The sequence below is a fragment of the Centruroides sculpturatus genome, unplaced genomic scaffold, assembly GCF_000671375.1.
Source record: "Centruroides sculpturatus isolate CEXI.00-Female unplaced genomic scaffold, Cexi_2.0 scaffold69, whole genome shotgun sequence".
NCBI lineage: Eukaryota > Metazoa > Arthropoda > Arachnida > Scorpiones > Buthidae > Centruroides > Centruroides sculpturatus.
Genome location: NW_019384304.1, coordinates 910,865 through 930,949, shown reverse-complemented (window position 1 = coordinate 930,949; position 20,085 = coordinate 910,865). Strand labels below are relative to the sequence as shown.

The window sequence follows — 20,085 nt, the reverse complement described above, 5'->3', positions numbered from 1 at the left end:
TGTACTAGACCAGACTAGACGTTCGCGGTGCCACGGTTTATAACATTGTTAAATTTCTTCTGATTTTAATTTGTAAGTAACAATTTATTATTTTTATTAATCATGAATTGCAAAAGGGCAACAGAAAAATAAAAAAAATGACTAGAATCACAACGGAACTGAAAAAAGAGATTGTTGAGAAATATGAAGGTGGCATGCGTGTTCGAGATTTAACTGTTGCATTCCATATTCCGAGAATGACGATATCAACAATCGTGAAAAATAAAGACATTATTAAATTTGCTAACGTTGCGAAAGGGGTTAAATCAATTTCTAAACAGAGATCGAAGACATTAGATCATGTCGAGAAATTGTTTTTGCTTTGGATAACTGAAAAACAGTGTGCCAAAGACAGCATATCGGAAGAAATTATTTGCGAGAAAGTTAAAAGGATACGTGCTGATTTCATGAAAAATCAAGCAGAAACTAGCGAGGAAAGCGAGGTGTTTAAAGCCAGCCATTTTTTTTTACATGAGAATGGATTAATCATTTTTACATTACTTCTTATGGAAAAGGTTGGTTTGGTATACGTCCTATTCGGTATAAGTCCAAACACCAGGAATGGATTAAGGTTGTATACCGAGGTTCCACTACAGGAAACAAGACATACTATCTTGGAACCACTACCGAGGTTCCAAGACAGTATGACACTCTTCAACTAAGACAGACATGACTTCCTTGAAGTTTTGTTTTAACATTAGCCTGTATTTTTCAGCACATTTTGTTCTTATTTGTACTAAACATTCTGATATATGGAAGTAAACATATACTAGTATAAATTTGCTTCATTCTGTGAAAAACTTTGAAATGATGAAAAATATACATAACATTTCTAAATTGCATAGCAAAATTTATGAAAAAAAAAAAAAAAGCACACAGACTAGCTTAAAAATTGCCATCAATTTACAGATCTGTGTAATTAAGACAGGAATTACAATTCTGAATGTAATTTCATAATGCTGAGCTGTTTGTGTGTATATATATATAAAAATCATTGTTAGATTTAAGAGGTTATAGAGTTTTTATATATAAACTCTATAACCTCTTACATATAAACCTATAACCTATAAAATCTAACAAATTATTCTTTTTTCCTCCAAATAAATTCCTCCTTCTAGTTATAAAGTAATTGGAAAGAGATGTTTTTCTGTGTAATAGCAGTGAATATCATTTGATTCACAGTAGTTTTATGAATAATGTTTAAAAAATTTTTCAGACAAATAATCATTAATTTTAACCTAATTTAAAAAATATATATACTTCAATCAAAATTTTAGTTTAGAAAGAAAATCCCATACCTGAGTTTCAATTTCTTCTATAATTACTTCCATAGTTAATTCTTCTAATGGAGAAAGGCCTAAAAATATATATTATATTAAATAAAATCAAAATAAAAAATTTGTTGGCTCATTTCATTGGAAAATTAACATCTAATTATGTTAATTTTCTGTTAAAAGATTATCTTGTTAATTATTATATTAAATCAACCTTTAGAAAACAGGAAAATATATATAACAAAATTTGAATTTAAAATAAATGTAAACTAATTTGATTAAAAGAATTCATTTTATTCAAAATAAAAAAAAAAGGTCATTTCTCTTATAACATGATAAATAATCCTAAAAACTGTCACATTTTGGAATTCCATGCAATAAAGAAAAGATAGTTTATGGGAAAAATAGAGTGAAGAGTAGGGCATTCAAAACCTGTAAAGTTTCATAAATAAGGATCAGTTTATATGAATTTAAAATTAAAATATATGTGCTTACTTATGAATACAAAAATGCCAGATATATGTACATTAGAATGCCTGAAATATGCATTATGCATGTTAAAAATACACTAATATATACTAAAATTTGTAGATTGAAATCTGCACTTACTTTACTTTTATCTGCAAGCAAATTTTACTAACATCTATTATGCCACTTTTTTTTAGGTGTGATGGGATAAGCATGCAACAATAGGTGATACAAGGAATTTGAAAATTATCAAATCATAAAACATGTGGTACATCAAAATAATGTTTGACATATAGATATGCAATCAAGTCAATTACGAATAAAATTACATGTTCAATAAAATTATAACCAAATTTTATTAAATTTATTTTTTATATACAATTGTAATGAAGATGTTTGAGGATGACTGAATTAAACTAGTTTTCCTCATTCTATGGTTATGTCACTGGTCTAAAGTATAAAGTAGTCATATATATTTGTTTATAGCCCAGTACAAATGAGGTATGGGTAAAACTCTTATTAAGATATTAACTAATTACAGATTTATTGCAAAAGTTGAGAGTAATGTTTCATTTCCAACTTATATCAAGAACTATACTATGGCTAGTCTCAGTGTATCTAGAAATGTGATCGATTTCTGTTTTGGCTCATTTTGACACTTATGTTGTGCTGCTATAAGAATGTTTCAATGTGCTGAAATACTTCAAAACTGTTTTTTCAGTAGGAAATGATTTGTGGTATGCATTAGAATAAATAATTTTTCAATCTGTTTTAATGCCGTGCATCTAACTCTTGTCATACATACTTTTATGAGTAAACAGTATTAATTTTTGCCATTTTACTCATATTTTTGATTAAACCAAACTTGATATAATGAAATATTTTCTGCCTCATGCTCCATAAGCAGAAATTTGACTAATTTATTCAGAAGAAATGATCTAACTTATATGTACACAATTTCTTGAGATTTAAATGTAACATTCTAAATTAATAAATATAAAATTTACAACAGTTTTAATCCAATTGGATTAAAACTATTGTAAATTTTGTATTTATTAAAAACTATTGAGAATTTAAAAAATGAGAAATTTTCGTTGCAAAGCAAAAGGTATTCATTTGTGAAACTTCAATGAATGTGAGCTAAAGATTCAAATTTAAAAGTTTGAAATCCTTTTTATCTTTCCCAAAAAAAGGCAGTAGAGATTTTGGGGAAAGCTTGTAAAAATATATATCCCTTGCCCTACTTCCATTATCAATATTATGGCCTACTTGCAGTTGAAAAAGTTTGTTTATTTAATGGGATTAGCAGGTATGGCTTATTCAAATGCAAGGCTCAGAAGTGAAAGAATGCAAATTAACCTGAATAAAACAGAAAATTAAGATTCCACTTGTAGACAAATAACTAAAATCATCTCCACAGAATGACAAACTATATTTGAAGAATGACTTTAAAAATTTTCAGAAAAATGAAGATCATGTCACATGACATATGGACACATCTTTGATAATATTAGGGCAGAATTAGATAGGCTTCTGATTCAAGAACAAGCAATAAAATGAAATTTATTGAAAGCAATAAGAACAAAGTAACACAGTACTTTCTTGAAGTGTAATCACATATACTTCAAGAACCCAGGAAACTGCCATTGCTGAATGGTAGAGAATGGATCTGACACTAGTTATATGAACTGACTGACAGAATGCCATGAGAAATGTCAGCATTGATAAACATCAAGGGTGATGTGACAGAGTACTGAGATCAAACACTGTAGGCACTAGTCTAAATGTACCATTTTGATATAATGTCTCATTTTTACAAGCTTTTGTTTTTGTGGCAATAAAGTCTGTTAATTGTCATTACCTGAGGCTCTACTTTTAAAACATAATGTCATTTTTAAAGCATCTTTTCACTGCCTTCCAAAATTAAATGATGCAAAACTTTTTGTGTGTGTATAAATGAATGGTTTGCCAAATGAACACTATCTAGTATATATTTGATGTAACTGCTTTCATAACTAAAAATCATTATTAGAGATGTTATAAAATTATGAATTTATGTAAGTGAAAAATCACATAACACAGAGAATAACTGCATTAAAATCTTAAAATATATGACTTAATTTACTTACCAATAATTTTTAATTCTTCATTCATTATGTTCAACCACTCAATGTCAACAACATCCAAATCATAGGAGCAAACTTTGTCAACAAGAAAAGTAGCATTGCTTAAAACATGAATATCTGGTATAAAATTTTTGTCCTGAGTACATTTAATGAATTTCTTTGGTCTATCAAAAAATATATAAAATATGTTNACTAGAGTAAAGATTTGTAACTTTCGCATATTGAAGCAGATAAGAAGCCCTTAAATAAAGGTCAACTCCATTATAAGACTTATTTCCCAAGGTGTAAGAAAACAACTAAAAGAAGACATTTTTAATGTATAGTCTTTTATTTTGTGAAAATATGTTTTTATTAATATTTTTATAATATGTAGTGCAAAATAATTAAAATAAACTATAAAAATGTATTAAATTTTTGTTTTAAATATTAAGAAAAATAATCTGACAGCAAATTGTAATCTATTGCTGTATTCAATTACTATTATTATTATCATCACTAAGTGTAGTTAAATTTTTGAAGATTTATGATTTGTCAATATTACATGCACACACATGAAACACTAACTTCTACACAGTATAACAGATTTTTTATGGAAATACAAAGAATTTATTATAAAGAAAATTCATTAAATGGAAAATTCACTAGTACTAAATACAAAAAAAGTGTATTTCCAACATTCTACAAAAAACTGGTTGAGAAGAGAAAACATTATAGCAGTCCAACTATATAAATAATAATAATAATAATAATAATAATAAACTGTTTCTTGTCAATCAATAAAAACAGAGCCCGGTTTTAATAAACTTCATACATTCATTTATAATAGAAACATTTTAATAAACAGAACAATAATTTTTAAGATTAACGTTCAACACAAAATCTGTCATTAAAATTACAACTTACAAAAACTCATTTCTTAAGACAAAAGAGAATGAATGAAAATAATTTTCAGAAAAACCTTTTCAATGAGAAAATTAAACAATACAGATTAGACTTTTATAGCTGAAAATAAACAAACTACTGCATATATTACAATTTTAGCCTGACATTTTTAAATATTCTTTCAATGTTAATATAATATTAATAGATATTTAATTAAAAAATCTATTATAAGAACAATAAAGAAAAAAAGAATAAAGTTATTCCAAATTTATTTGAAACATTATACACTCTCAATAAAATAGAGAATGAATAAATAAAAATAAATATGTCTGTATATAAAGGATGATTCAAATTAAAGCATTCCTATTCAGAATAATTTACAGAGAAAACCTGTGGGTGAAATACCACCACAGCCACCATACTTTGTATGTATACTTTCCAAACCAAATGGAAGAAATTTTGACAATAAAAAAAATGCAAATATTAACTGATAAGGAAAATATATAATGTCAAAGACAGGAAAAGCAGAGTAAATTGGAAGATTATTTAATTGGGAAATGAACCATACTAAATGGTATAAGAAGATTGATGGCAATTGATGGATTTTATTGTGTTCATTCCATACATTAATACAGTACATTCATAAAAATGGACAGATAGCATAATGAGCTGACACAGGCTCCAAGAAGCTCAAACTAACAAATTATGCATTGCACTGTACATTTTGGTGAACCTTCCCACAATGTCTTGTGGTACCAATACTTGTGAAGTACAGTAGCAGTGTTTTCACCATTCTCATAAAATAACTATCTTTGCCTCAAATCATTTTGCCTGAATCTTTTTTATAAGAATAATAGATTCAGGCAAAATGAAACCATTGCACTCATAAAACTAGTACAACCAGTCTTACACCTTTTTTTCTTCCAGGTATTCATAGTGCATAAACCATTATACTATAGAAAAAGGTATGGTATTTGCACAGTTACTAAAGAGAAAATATGGAAACCATTTGCAATATCATATTTTTTCTATCAGTGAATACTTGAACTATTTTTTAATTTGTAGTTTTTTCGTTGTATGCATCTTATTGTAGTTAAGTATTTGAAGACAAAGTCCACCCAAATAGGGATCACCATTTATTAATTTCATGTTCCAGACTGTATAATCTCAGTGACCGACCTTCCTTTTGGCGGCTAGTAACCTTTTTAGGCTACTAGCCGCCAAAATGCTAGTAGCCTTAAAACGAAGGTCAGTCACCAAGACTGTACAGTCTGGAACATGAAATTAATAAATGGTGGTCTCTATTTGGGCAGACTTTGTCTTCAAATACTTAAGTATTTTTTAACTGTTAAAGTCTTTTCCATGATCTGAAAAATAAACATACCAAATATGATAACATTTCATCTATTGGTCCTCTCTTTAAATTGCTACAAATAGAATTACAGTGGCACCTCAGTATACGTCTGCTTTAGAATACGTCCAATTCAGAATACGTCCTGTTTGGATGAAACAAATTTTGCTTGGTATACGACTTTTGTTCAGTATACAACGTAATTCAATTATACGTGCCATCTATGAACAAGTTGCACTATAGGTGTATTAGACCAGACTAGACGTTCGCGGTGCCACGGTTTATTACTTTATTAAATTTCTTCTGATTTTAATTTGTAAGTAAAATTTTATTATTTTTATTAACCATGAATTGCAAAAAGGCATCAGAAAAATAAAAAATGACTAGAATCACAATGGAAATGAAAAAAAAGATTGTTGAGAAATATGAAGATGGCATGCGTGTTCGAGATTTAACTGTTGCATACCATATTCCGAGAACAACGATATCAACAATTGTGAAAAATAAAGACATTATTAAATTTGCTAACGTTGCGAAAGGGGTTAAATCAATTTCTAAACAGAGATTGAAGACATTAGATCATGTTGAGAAATTGCTTTTGCTTTGCATAACTGAAAAACAGTGTTCTGGCGACAGCGTATCAAAAGCTATTATTTGCAAGAAAGCTAAAAAGATACATGCTGATCTCATGAAAAATCAAGCAGGAACTAGCCAGGAAACCGAGGTGTATAAAGCCAGCCATTTTTTTTACATGAGAACGGATTAATCATTTTTCATTACTTCTTATGAGAAAGATTGGTTTGGTATATGTCCTATTTGATATAAGTCCAAACACCAGGAACGGATTAAGGTCGTATACAGAGATTCCACTGTAGTTTAATTTGAATTACTCTATATTTTACCCGTAAAAGGGACAGATAATTAATGTCAATATTTAAAAATCAAAATTAATATTAAAAAGTAAATTAACATTTTATTTTTCTTAAAGTCAGTACAAATAGGCTATAAATCAAAACAACAATAAAATGTTTTATTAGTATTGAATTATTCTATAAATTTCAAAACTTTGGCATTTATTTAAATTGTTGAAATTTAACATAAACTTTAAATTTATATTAGCAGTATTTACATTTGTTTTTAAATCAATATAACTGAGAAACTATAAATAAATAAAACAGTACTTACAATCTAAAATCAGACTTTTTCTTTTCATTTATTATCCTAAAAAAACAATCAATAAAAATATTTTATTAATTTATATACTATTTAGTATTATTAAAGAAAGAAATTAACATTTTTCTGCTATCAAATATTTATTACTGTTTATTAAAAATTATTACAATAGTAAAATGGAAATAATACTAACAATATGAAATGCTAAAACTCTTATTACTCTTTAGTACTTCACATAATGTTTGAAAGTTTATTTCATTAGTATAGATTAGTCAGGAGAAATCCTGGCCACCAAATATGCCTGCCCTGGTCTATAGTGTGTGAGGTCTTAATATGTGGCCCCTGGGACTTTGGAAATGTAATTTTATTTCTTGTTTTATATTTCATGTCATTATGCAACCATAATTAAGCTGATATTCATGACAAAGAAATTAAACTGGACTAGTGAAAAAGATAATGCACTGGTTGTTGTCGAATATGTTGATAGCAAACTTAAAGCCTGCAACTCTATAAAAATGTATGCAGCCCACTGGAAGCTTACAAAGTTCCCATTTGGCCCTCATCTAGAAAAGGCTGCTCATCACTTTTACAGATTACTATTACTGAATTCATCTATACTTATTTTTTTTTAAATAGATTTTGATGACTACATTTTATCACACAAATTAATATATTGAATTTATATAATTAATCTAAATTAATAGCATATGTATGTATAATAGTATGTTTTATTACGTTTGTATCAATTGCTACAACAGTTTAGGAAAAGTGTTTCATCTTAATTCCAGATAAATGTTCAACCTATCAAAAATGAAATTAGCTATAGTTTATAGACAATAATTTAGAAATTAAATCATTATGGCAGACTTTTTATTATATAAATACAGAAAACCTACTGGTGTACTGCATTTATATAGCTATAGTTTACTTTCAAAGCAAATTTCAGATTTTTATTTCCTTCTTCAATTACTGCAACATATACAAATGCTTTTTTGATGCAGCAAATTAAAAAATATGTATATATAGAAAGTGGCAGGAAATCTTTATTTGTATTACTAGAATTAAAATTTTCATAAAAATATATTTTGCCAATATGTAAGATATTATATTATTATTACTCTAAAACATTGGCCTTAGGCTACCCTCATGTATAAACTGCAAAAGTGAAAAAAGAAAAGAATGTTGCCTTTTTTCATGAATAGGTTGCTCTTGTATATAAACCATGGCCCATATGAGTGTCTTACCCACAAAAACAGTCAACATCCATCAAGGTTTTAGGATACAGTTCCAAAATAAAAACCAATAGGAAAAGAACAGCATCAGGAATAACATTATTTATGTAAATCTCACTGTGCTATGTACTAGAGTTAATCATATGCTATTTTGTTGATCATTTTAACAATTTTCATAAATGCTTTAAAATTATTATCATCAGTATATCACAGAGAAATAAAATGTGATCAAAACATGCACTTAATTTTCTCTCTTATCAGTTAGACAGATCAGTTTTCAAAACAAAAACGTGGCATTTGGTGATTATTGGCTATTTGTGAAGTGCTTTTGACAACTGATGATTGAAAATATCTGGCAACTCATCTTACACATGTGTAGTTGCTCATTGCAATACATAGGTTTTGCATGTGAGATGAGATGACTTGTCACGATTACACAGCATTACAAAAAAATTCAGCACTTTTGTGGATCAAAAAATGTTTTTCTTTTTTTTTTATGTTTTTGGATGTTTTTTAGGTCCACAAATTTTTTCAGAAGTTTTTACCTGTGTGAAAAAATTTTATAGCAATTTTAATAAACCTTTAATGACATGCAATTAATGCTTAATTGTTTTTTAATGAGAATTTTTTATGAAATTAATTTCATTGTTCTAAAGTTCTAATGCACAGATTTGACTGATAAAGTTTTTTAAAGCTATTTTCTGATGTCAAAAATGACATTCATTAGTTTTTTATTTTTTTTTAATTAATAGATTTTTTAATATATAATTTAATTGAATAGGGGAATGAAAATCTAATAAAAGTTAGAATTTTTGCAAAATATTTAGAAGTATATGGCCAGCTAGTATTCACCCACTTTAGATCATTCTTACCCTCAGGCATATAGGTAAACATCCTGGGAAAGATGACACCAGCTGTTCTCAAGGTCACCCAGTTGTAAACAAACTGAGACAGTGGTTTCAGGTTTTGCATGAACATGAGACAAAGGACGATAAACTACGAAGCTTTAACTTCGGAACTAACACAATTATAATGTTCTTTTTAAGTTTAATTAAACTTATATAAAAAAAATAATGGGTGCTGAGCAATTAATATTGTAAATTATACATCAAATAATTTGTAGAGAGAAAAAACTTTTTTGGTCAGTATGAAATACTTACCTGACAGTTGGTTCAGCCAGAGCATCAGGATTAACTGGAACTTGTACACCTTTCTCCCATTCTTGTTTCCATGAATCCGTAATTATCCAATACTCTTCAGGATTAAGTTGTTCTGTATCAGGCAATTTCATTGCACTAATAAGATCCTTACGAAATAACTGAAATTAAATCATCATTAGTAATTTATAAACAATGATAGCAAGAAATGATATAATTCTTGAATAGTAAACATAAAATTGTTTATTAAAAATATTTATTAAAAAATGAATACTTTATTGACAAATTAACTGTGTTGAAAATTAAATGATAACAATACAAATAAAACATAGGTGTGAGAAAACGACAGCAAGATGATTCTTTTATTGTATAGTCTTTTATTTCATGAATTTATATTTACTGTTCTGGCCATTTTATCAAATACAGTAGAGCGTCGTTTATCCGAAAGTTGGTTATCCAAAAGAATTCCAGTCGGCAAATTTAAATTTTCACTAGTGCTGTGGCGCTGCAATCTTTGGCTATATCTTGGGCTACTCCAATAATTTTTTGTTGATGTGTGTTTTTTAGCTGGCACCACTGGCACTTTTGTGTGGTGTTTTTCTCAGGACTGTGTGTCATGCTGAATCGAACATTTTTGATACCGTGTTTCCCCGAAAATAAGACAGCGTCTTATATTAATTTTTGCTCTGAAAGATGCGCTAGGTCTTATTTTCAGGGAATGTCTTATTTTTTCCATGAAGAAGAATTCACATTTATTATTGAACAAAAAACTTCCCAAGTCAAACTTAGACGAGAGTGACGTATATCCGGTCGTGTCAAACTGTCGCTTTTTTATAGCGTCAATATCGGGCTCGATGACCAATTAGTGCTCACTGAACCGTAGCACTATGCAAATGTCATGTGGCATGATTCCTGGCCGACCAATTAGCCATCACCAGCTGTAACATTATGCAAATCTGTGATTCCCAAGCCATAGTTTTATGCAAATCATGCCATGTGGTGTGATTGTCTGCTGACCAATCAGCGGCTGTACTTTCAAAAAGCCAATGGCCACTTTCAACCATCTGTCGATGACCGTTACAAGTAAAAAAAACTTTGCTAGGTCTTACTTTCGGGGGGAGGCCTTATATTTCGCAATTCAGCAAAACCTATAGGTCTTATTTTCAGAGGATGTCTTATTTTCGGGGAAACACGGTACTAGATTAACTTCTAAAGTATAATTTTTTTTGTTTTTATATTTTTCAATATATTTATTTTGTTTGTACAAAATAAAGAAATAATTTTTAACAATACAATAGCCACGATTATTATTTTAAAAAGTTTACATTAGGCTTAACATCGACGAAAATTCAACACAAAGTGACACACAAAGGAGAAAAATTTCAACATGGGATATGTTAATGTACTTTTTCGTGCATAATCAGTTATCCGAAAAATAAGTTATCCAAACAACCCCAGTCCCCAATTGATTCAGATAAGCGATGCTCTACTGTATACATTATGCTTTTATTTACTACTACTTTTAATTATGCCATCACTAGAGTAAAGATTTGTAACTTTCGCATATTGAAGCAGATAAGAAGCCCTTAAATAAAGGTCAACTGTTTGGCTTAGGATAAAAAAAATAATTAACCTTATTTTAATGTATAGTCTTTTATTTTGTGAAAATATGTTTTTATTAATATTTTTATAATATGTAGTGCAAAATAATTAAAATAAACTATAAAAATGTATTAAATTTTTGTTTTAAATATTAAGAAAAATAATCTGACAGCAAATTGTAATCTATTGCTGTATTCAATTACTATTATTATTATCATCACTAAGTGTAGTTAAATTTTTGAAGATTTATGATTTGTCAATATTACATGCACACACATGAAACACTAACTTCTACACAGTATAACAGATTTTTTATGGAAATACAAAGAATTTATTATAAAGAAAATTCATTAAATGGAAAATTCACTAGTACTAAATACAAAAAAAGTGTATTTCCAACATTCTACAAAAAACTGGTTGAGAAGAGAAAACATTATAGCAGTCCAACTATATAAATAATAATAATTATTTGTTCACTGAAAGTCTCAAGAATTCAATATTTCATAAATGAAATATTAAAAAAGACCATTTATAATCAAATGATAAAACCAAATTTAATATTCAGCTATAACTTGAACACAAAGATACTCATATGTAAGTCACTTGCCATTCCATTTGAAGCAATAAAAACACACAAGTCACAATGCCCAGTCATTATGGGATGATCTGTATTGTTAAACCTTCTAAATTAATTGATATGAAAGCAAAGATTGAATGGAAATTCAAAAAATATAATCAGCAATGCATCTGCATGGTAAGAAAAAGTAGATTCATGTCCTGTTCCAGATCAATCTTTTCTTCCAGAATATTCCAAATTAATTCATTGACTTCTAACTATTAAATTTAATACAAAATAGCAACTTAATTATCTATCTTTAATGCAAATTACATAATATCTGTGTACAGTGGGTGATCGATTAACGAACACAATCCGTTCCAAGACTATGTTCGCTATATGAATTGTTTGTTAACCGATTATCAATTTACTATAGGTTTTTATGGGAATTTGATTAATTCATTCTGGACCCAAAACATAAAAAATATATACTTTCTTACTGTTTATTTATATGTAATAATAAAAATACATATATATACAGTCTTGCATTATTATTAGTCATGTTTTTTTTTCATTTGTGGGGGTTAAAGAATCTGTCTAATGTCAATTGCTTTTCTCTCTCCTTCAAGATTTTTCAGAAGTAATTAATAGCATTGTAATTGTACAGATCCCTACGACTATTAACCTCAACCTGGTTTGAATGTCATTCTAACACTGTCATTCTGACATCATCCCACTTCTTCAAAAAAAAAAAAAAAAATGTTCAATAGCAGATATCGACATTAATTTAATTCTCTCTTTCAGAAGAAAACATATCTTGCAGAGTTTCTTGGTGAACTTCATTCAAGAGTTCTTCGCATTCTTCTGTCGTCAGATCCATTTCAGGTTCCATTATGAGCTCTCCAATGTTCTTTATTTCTCAGATGTGATTTTTGTTACTCCTTAAGCTGCTTGAGTCTTCTTGATAATACAGTATCTTTCTTAGATAAGATTTAACTACAGCCTACTGTAGACCTATTCAAGCCATACTGCCAAGCAACAACAGACATCTGCCCACTGTCTACCTTTGCTATTATACTCTCACCTTTCAAAAATAAAAACCAACACAAAACTTAATGACTGCCCACCCGACAGTCTCGCAAATACTAGAAAAATTTTCTGTCAGAAAAATAAAAGACTGGAATTACAAGGGAGAGTTTCAAAGTTCGAAGGAATACTATCCGATCAGTATATATCGGGTTCAGCATTAATATTGACATCTCCCATGCTCTAAAATGTTTCGAATTGTTGTCTGAAGACAAGGGAAGAGCAATCAGTATTCATTATTTTACATCACTTCTTATGTTTGTTCTGTGAGGTGTTCATTATCCAATCATGTGTTCATTGTCCGAACATAAAAATCTTTTGTGAAAGTGTTCGTTATCCAATTTGTTCATTAACTGATCGCCCACTGTATTTAATTAGCTATGTTATAATCAAAGAATGTATCAATCTATATTATTTTATTAATATAATTTCTTCTATATAGACTGTTAAGTTATATACTGATAAAAGACTGTTTGATATATATACAGATATTTAAAAATATACAACTATTATTTTCATTATTCTAACAAATTTTTGAATAAAAAAGTAAAATAGAAATATTCTCATATTAAGACATTAATTTAAAAAGATAAAACACAAACAATTATACAAATCAATTTAGTTTAAAATTCTTAAACCAAACATTAAATATCAGACTTTTTCAAAATGTTTATCATGTTTTAATATTTATGTTATATTCTATATGAAACTAATATTTTTTGAATGTAAAAATTATTTTGCAGAGAAAGAATAGTTTACTTCTGTGGCAATTATCACCTTCTGATATCTTGGAACAAATTACCAAAAAAATAATGTATTCACATTATGTCACATTATGATAATTTCAGAACACAGTGTGAGTGTGTCTCTGGAATAGACTGATATCATCAAATCTATTGTACATATCTCTTAAATATTTTAATAAATCAAAATTAATTCTAGCACAACCTACCACCCAGGCAAATTTTGTAAAGAATTAACTAATTTATAACCTTGTAGTAGACCATAAAACCTAGCAATAATTGTATGTTTGGCTTAGGATAAAAAAAATAATTAACCTTAGTAAAATTTTAAAACATAATATAATATAAAATAATTTGCATATTCAAAATTAATATATAAAATTTAATTATAATCTTACATACCTCCGCTGGTTTATTGCTCTTGAAAGAGCTATTGTAGATTTTAGACAGTGGAAGATCACCACAATATTTCTTGGACAAAGCTAAAAGTAAAACAAGATCACTGTTATTGGAATAAGTTCATACAAAATTCATTAATATCTTACAATCACAAAATATTAAAAACTTTACTATTTACTATCATCATTGTAAGTAAATAAATGAATTACTAAGGATACCTTGCAACTTTGTCATATCATAACAGAATTAAGGCAGTGCATTTTTGCAATTAAAAATTTTTTAATTAGTATTAGTACTAGGGTTTCTTTCCCGGAATTCCGGGAATTTATTCCCTACGAGAAAAATCCCGGAAAAATAAAATTTCTCGCATTTCAATAATAATTTATCATGTCAGGTTTCCTTTCTATTATTTATTATACGAAAAGTTGCATCTTGAATACTCTAAGAGAGAAATTTTGAGGTTTCTTGCTGCATATTATTACCTATGTTTTATAAATCTCTACTTGTTAGTTCATGTAATATCTATGTATTGTGTTTGTGCATCATTGAACAGTGGAGACTTGCTGAAAGTAAATATCACTCATCGCACTTTAGTTCATTTTGTATTTCACCTTTAGAAATAAAATAGTATTTTTTTTTTTTTTCGTAATCATTAAAACTCCCAATGAAACGCTTTATTTTACTTTCATCTTATAATGTAGGAGAACATAAATTAATTGAGCCTAACGTGTCTGTATGGGTGAGATTGGCCCTACACTTTTAGTTACTTACTAGAAAATAAATTAAATTATTCAAATTTATGATTTTCCTGTATGATCTTTTTTATTCATATAAAATTCTATTTTACTATCTCATCCCGGAATTTCCCGGGATCCCAGGAAAGAAAATTATTTTTCCCGTAATCCTGCTGAAGGCAAATTTCCCGGGAAATGAGAAACCCTAATTAGTACATATAAATTATATTTTTCTCCATCTACCTCAAGCACTTCTGTGTGTTTTAATGTGTATATAAGGGCATAAATGTGTGTTTAGATGTGTTTGTGGGAGTGTGTGGGAGTGTGTGTGTGTGTGATCATAAAAAAACAGTTGTTGGCCACATGAGAAGGCAATCCTTACACTCACTGGCCACAGAGAGACAACCCTTATACTTGTCAGAAAGAAAAAGGTGATCCTTACATCTGCTGTGCACAGACAGGTGATCCTTACATTTGATCAGAATAGATTGCTTGTGTTTTGCTCATTTTTGGCACCCATTTTCTTTTAGGCACATCCAATGCTTTTTTAAAAAATTTTCCCCCCTAAATTCCATTAGGCATGCTCAATTGCATCAAGGTGCATGGACATTGTCATTTTGATCCCACTCTATCTCAAAAACAAAATCATGGGCACCTCTTTTTTATTACATTTTTAGATTCTTCATCACAGTTAATGGAAAATGACAAAATTTAATCGAAATCAATTGATCAAATTTGAAAAACAAACACAATCATATATGCCATAAAGAGACTTTACTAATGTTCTGTCCCAACTACTGTGTAAAATCAATATGTATTTTAACATTTACATATCAATTACAACATAAATAATTTTTAAATTATGTAGGCTGTTTTTTCTTCAACCACCAATAGTCCATAAAAAAAAAATAAGTGTAAATAACAAAATGAATTTATTACCAAAAGTTAGCTACAAACCTGGTTACTTTTCGACATAATCACCGTGAAGATTGAGGCATTTGTCATACCTGTGGACAAGCTTTTCCATTTCCTTGTCATAGAATGTTGCCGCCAATGACTTGAGATGGGCCCCAACATTGTTTTAAAGATCGTCATTAGTCTCAAATCTCTGCCCTTCTAACCACATTTTCTGTTCAGGAAAAAGGTGGAAGTCGCTTGGCGCTAAATCAAGGCCATACACTGGGTGTTTAAAGGTGGTGAAGACTTCCACCCAGCTTGGAACTTTTCAATGTGTGAAGATTTCCACCTCTTTCCTGAACTAAAAACGTGGCTAGGAGGGCAGAAGTTTGAGACTAATGATCTTCAAAACATCATCGTTAAGGCCATATCAATTCAGTGGCAGCAACATTCTACGAAGAGGAAATTGCAAAGCTTGTCAATAGATATGACAAATGCCTCAATCTTTACGATGATTATGTTGAAAAGTAACCAGGTTTGTAGCTAATTTTTAGTAATAAATTCATTTTGTTATTTACACTTGTCTTTTTTTTTATGGATCATTGGAGGTTGGAAAAAAACTGCTCTCATATACAAATTTATCTGCATTCCATGTTGACTTCCTTTTCTCCATATAACTTGCTAATCCAAACAATCCTGTTCAATTTGGATTAGTGAGAGTGCACTATATTTTCGTTAAAATAGCATTTTAAAAATCACTAGCACAAAAATTCTTTAATACAAGACAAGCATTTATTTATAAACAAAAACAGACAATAACATATGGATTTAGACATCGATGAAAGTCATACCAAATAATGAAAGCATGCATGCAATTTAAATGAAACATTCCAGATACTTTTTGGTCACAGTAGTATGTTTAATTCAATTCTTTCTTGTCATAAGAGTCAATTCAACACAAAGAATAATAAGTTGATTCACTTAATCCACAGTACAATTCTAAACTTCTATTTGAAAAAAATATTTTTGCTTAGATACACAATTTAAGTAAAAGCATTTTTTTCAAATAAAAGTTTGGTATTGTATTGTGGATTATGAGAGTCAATTTATTATTGTTTATTTTGAACTATTTGAAACACATTCATCAAAGTTTTCAAAATCAAAACAAAGATCAACTAAATGACAATTATAAGAGATTCTTATATTAAATACAAGAATTCCTTATAATTGTTATTTTGCAAACAATATTCACATATTTTATTACAAAAAATGACTTACGTGTTCCTTTTCCATCATTATCTTCACTTCCACTATGGCAATGTCGCCGTTTCTTTCCAGTAGAACCTAAAATAATGAGATTTCTATCTTATTAAATTTTATATTATATTACATAAACTTATAAAATTTATAGTTTTTAATAACTATTAAAATAAACAAATAAAAAAAATGATATAGTAATACAATATAAACTACTAATTATTAAAATTAACAACATATAGTTGTGCGAGATCTGCAATTTTACACGTGTGTCGGAAATTTGAATTTGCCCGAGGAATTTGTAAACAAATTTGACAGCAAAAGAATCCTGGGAAGAATTACAACAGAGATTACAATTAGTCATAACAATCTGATGGGAAAATTAGCTCATAAGTGTCAACTTGGTACCGTAACCGTCAACATTGGACGAACACGTGATACTTTTTCTCACGACAAGGGGATAAAAGAGAAAGTCATCAGAAGCTCGGGGGAGCAATTAATCAGGACGTCAATCAATAGTTGTGTGCATTTTCATCTCCTGGACCTCCATAACCCAGACTGGACCAAGAAGAGGAGAAGACACCAGTTGGAAACCCATCCGTGACAACGAACCGTCCATATGAATGAAGCTCTCCACATCGACTCTCCAATATGCCTGAGAGGTATTTAAAAGGGAGCTGAAACTTGTAAACTCTCTCTCTACAGAAAGTGCATTAGAATAGGGAAATTAGGTTGAGCATGCGTTTCGTAAAAATTTATTGTTCACATTCGTAACCACATTTATTCACTTCAGTTTGTAACCACATTTATTTGCTTCAGTTTGTAACTGCATTTATCCATTTATAGATCTGTACATTCTAGATTTAGTTTATAATAAATTTTATATATTGGTTATGTTAAAACCTGTCTTTTGTTTGTCCATGGACCCCTGCTGATTTACCGATGCACTCCCCACTTGATTTGCCCTCCTAGCCATCCAACAACCTCGAGATCGGGTTTTACCAGCCCGTGCAGATCAAGTGGTCAGAAGGGATTAACCCCTGACCCCCTGCTTATCTCACAGATGTATAATATTTTTCATAAAGAAAAACATTAATCTAGTAATTTGTTTTTGAATTAGAAAGTCATCAATATCAAAAGCTAAGAATATTTACTTTTAATAAAATACAGAGAAAGCTGTTATTAATCTATAACTATAAAACCTAATTTAGAACTATTTTGTGCTAAGTGATTAAAAAATATCTGGCAAATTTTCAAAAATATTGTTGCTGTAGATGATATTTAGAACTTAATTATTTTAATTTTAAAAATAATATATATGTTAACTGAATATATTCCAGAACTCGTAGCATAATTTAATAAACTTTCAATAAGTAAGTTATAGTTTGTTATATTAAATATTAGAAAATAAATTATCCTAATTCTTTGATTAAGCTTATTTGACTAATCAGTAACAACTTGATATAAGTGAAAAAAATGTGTTTGTTAACAACCACATGATTAAGTGTATCAAACATCCCAAAGCTCAATATATATAGATACAGAACCAAATGACTCCTTAAATAATCAGCTATACTGTAAATCCACTATTTATTGAATGAATACTAAGTAATTTGTTACTAGAGGTACACATTAAACAACATCTCTTATCTAAATTAATAATTATAGTTTTAATAATTTATTAAATAATTTTAGAATCACCTGGAAGAAAAGAACTGGCCAGGGATGGGGCTTGAACCCACAAACTCCATTTGCCATGTGGTGCACTTGCCATTTGTGCCACCCAGACCCCAAACAAGCCTTCGCTTCCAGATGTATTTAAAAATTTAGATATAACCTTATGTGGTTAATCACAGCACTGGCTGGGGACAACTCCTATGCTCACAGCCTAAGTACATCTCCATCATGGCACTCAGCCAGCTAATGCTTTACCCAGAGGTATATATATATACCTCTGGGTAAAGTATATATATGTATATATATAAGTATGAAGCCCAATATATTTAGATAAATAACCAAACAATTGCCTTAAATGACACCTAATATCTATCTCTAGAAACAAATTACTTAGTATTCAATCATTAAATAGTGAATTTATAGCATGATTATTTAAGGCAATCATTTGGTTATGTAATCACATGATTGTTATTTCTATCATAATTATTTAAAACAAAAATAGAAATTGGAAATAATACCTTTGGAATCAAAATACTGATTTCTTCCTTTTGAAGCAGATGTAGATGCCATTTTCTACTTAAGCAATAAAAATATTCTCTCTGAAATAAAGCATCAATACACAAATAAATATTTTGTAATTATTATTAAATTCAAAATATTTTGAAATATTTTTTTTCCCTCAAACATTTGTTTCAGATTATTATATACACATATAAACACACAGTATAATTTTACTTATTTAATGTAAGCATAATTGGAAATACATTGAATAGTCAAAATATCAAATAATGTAGAAACGAAATAAAATATACATTATAAACAAAAATTATCTATTTATTTAAAAAGTATTGGCTAAAATTTTATGGAAAACTACAATTTCTTATAACAACAAACTATTACTTAATCTGATTCATCTATAACTTATATGCTTCTGTATAATCTTTCAAACTATCTATTGTAAATTTAGTTTTTCATTCTTTTCTCATAGAAATGTATTTAAATCATAATAACTATTAATACACAAAAATAAATGGATACATTCTTGTTGAGTCAATTGATTTTTTTAATATCTGCAACTGTTGATCAGTACTGTTTTTAAATGCTGTAATTTTAGTGAAATTGTGAATCAAGAATTAAAATGAATTTCTTTTTATAAGAATTCACTAAAGTGTATCCAAATATACATATATTTAGAATTAAATTTAAAAAAAAAACAAAAAAATTTTGTATATTGGTTTAGACAATCTAAATTATTAATCACCATAAATAATATTAAATCTTAAATCTCTTAAATGCTAGATATTTCCAGGGATGCAGAATATTATCAAAACCAAAAATTTCACCAAAAATTATTGAAAATTAGTACACGAAATAAAACAATTAAATACTGTTTTTATACATTTATACAATTTATTCGGTCACTTTACTGAGT

At 28.6% G+C, this 20,085-nt stretch overlaps 1 protein-coding gene across 3 annotated transcripts in view; it reads right to left on the bottom strand.

The window, feature by feature from the left end:
* LOC111618299 (protein Jade-1-like) overlaps positions 1–20,085 on the bottom strand; it is a 90,374-nt gene that overhangs the window by 27,723 nt on the left and 42,566 nt on the right. For all 3 annotated transcript variants that reach the window (XM_023359814.1, XM_023359803.1, XM_023359809.1), the window contains 7 exons: positions 19,172–19,252; positions 16,998–17,063; positions 14,092–14,171; positions 9,706–9,863; positions 7,326–7,361; positions 3,911–4,071; positions 1,338–1,396 (listed from right to left, as the gene is read on the bottom strand). In XM_023359814.1, the coding sequence (XP_023215582.1) occupies positions 1,338–1,396; positions 3,911–4,071; positions 7,326–7,361; positions 9,706–9,863; positions 14,092–14,171; positions 16,998–17,063; positions 19,172–19,223 (612 nt within the window). In that variant the 5' untranslated portion in view covers positions 19,224–19,252. The remainder of the gene's footprint in view (positions 1–1,337; positions 1,397–3,910; positions 4,072–7,325; positions 7,362–9,705; positions 9,864–14,091; positions 14,172–16,997; positions 17,064–19,171; positions 19,253–20,085) is intronic.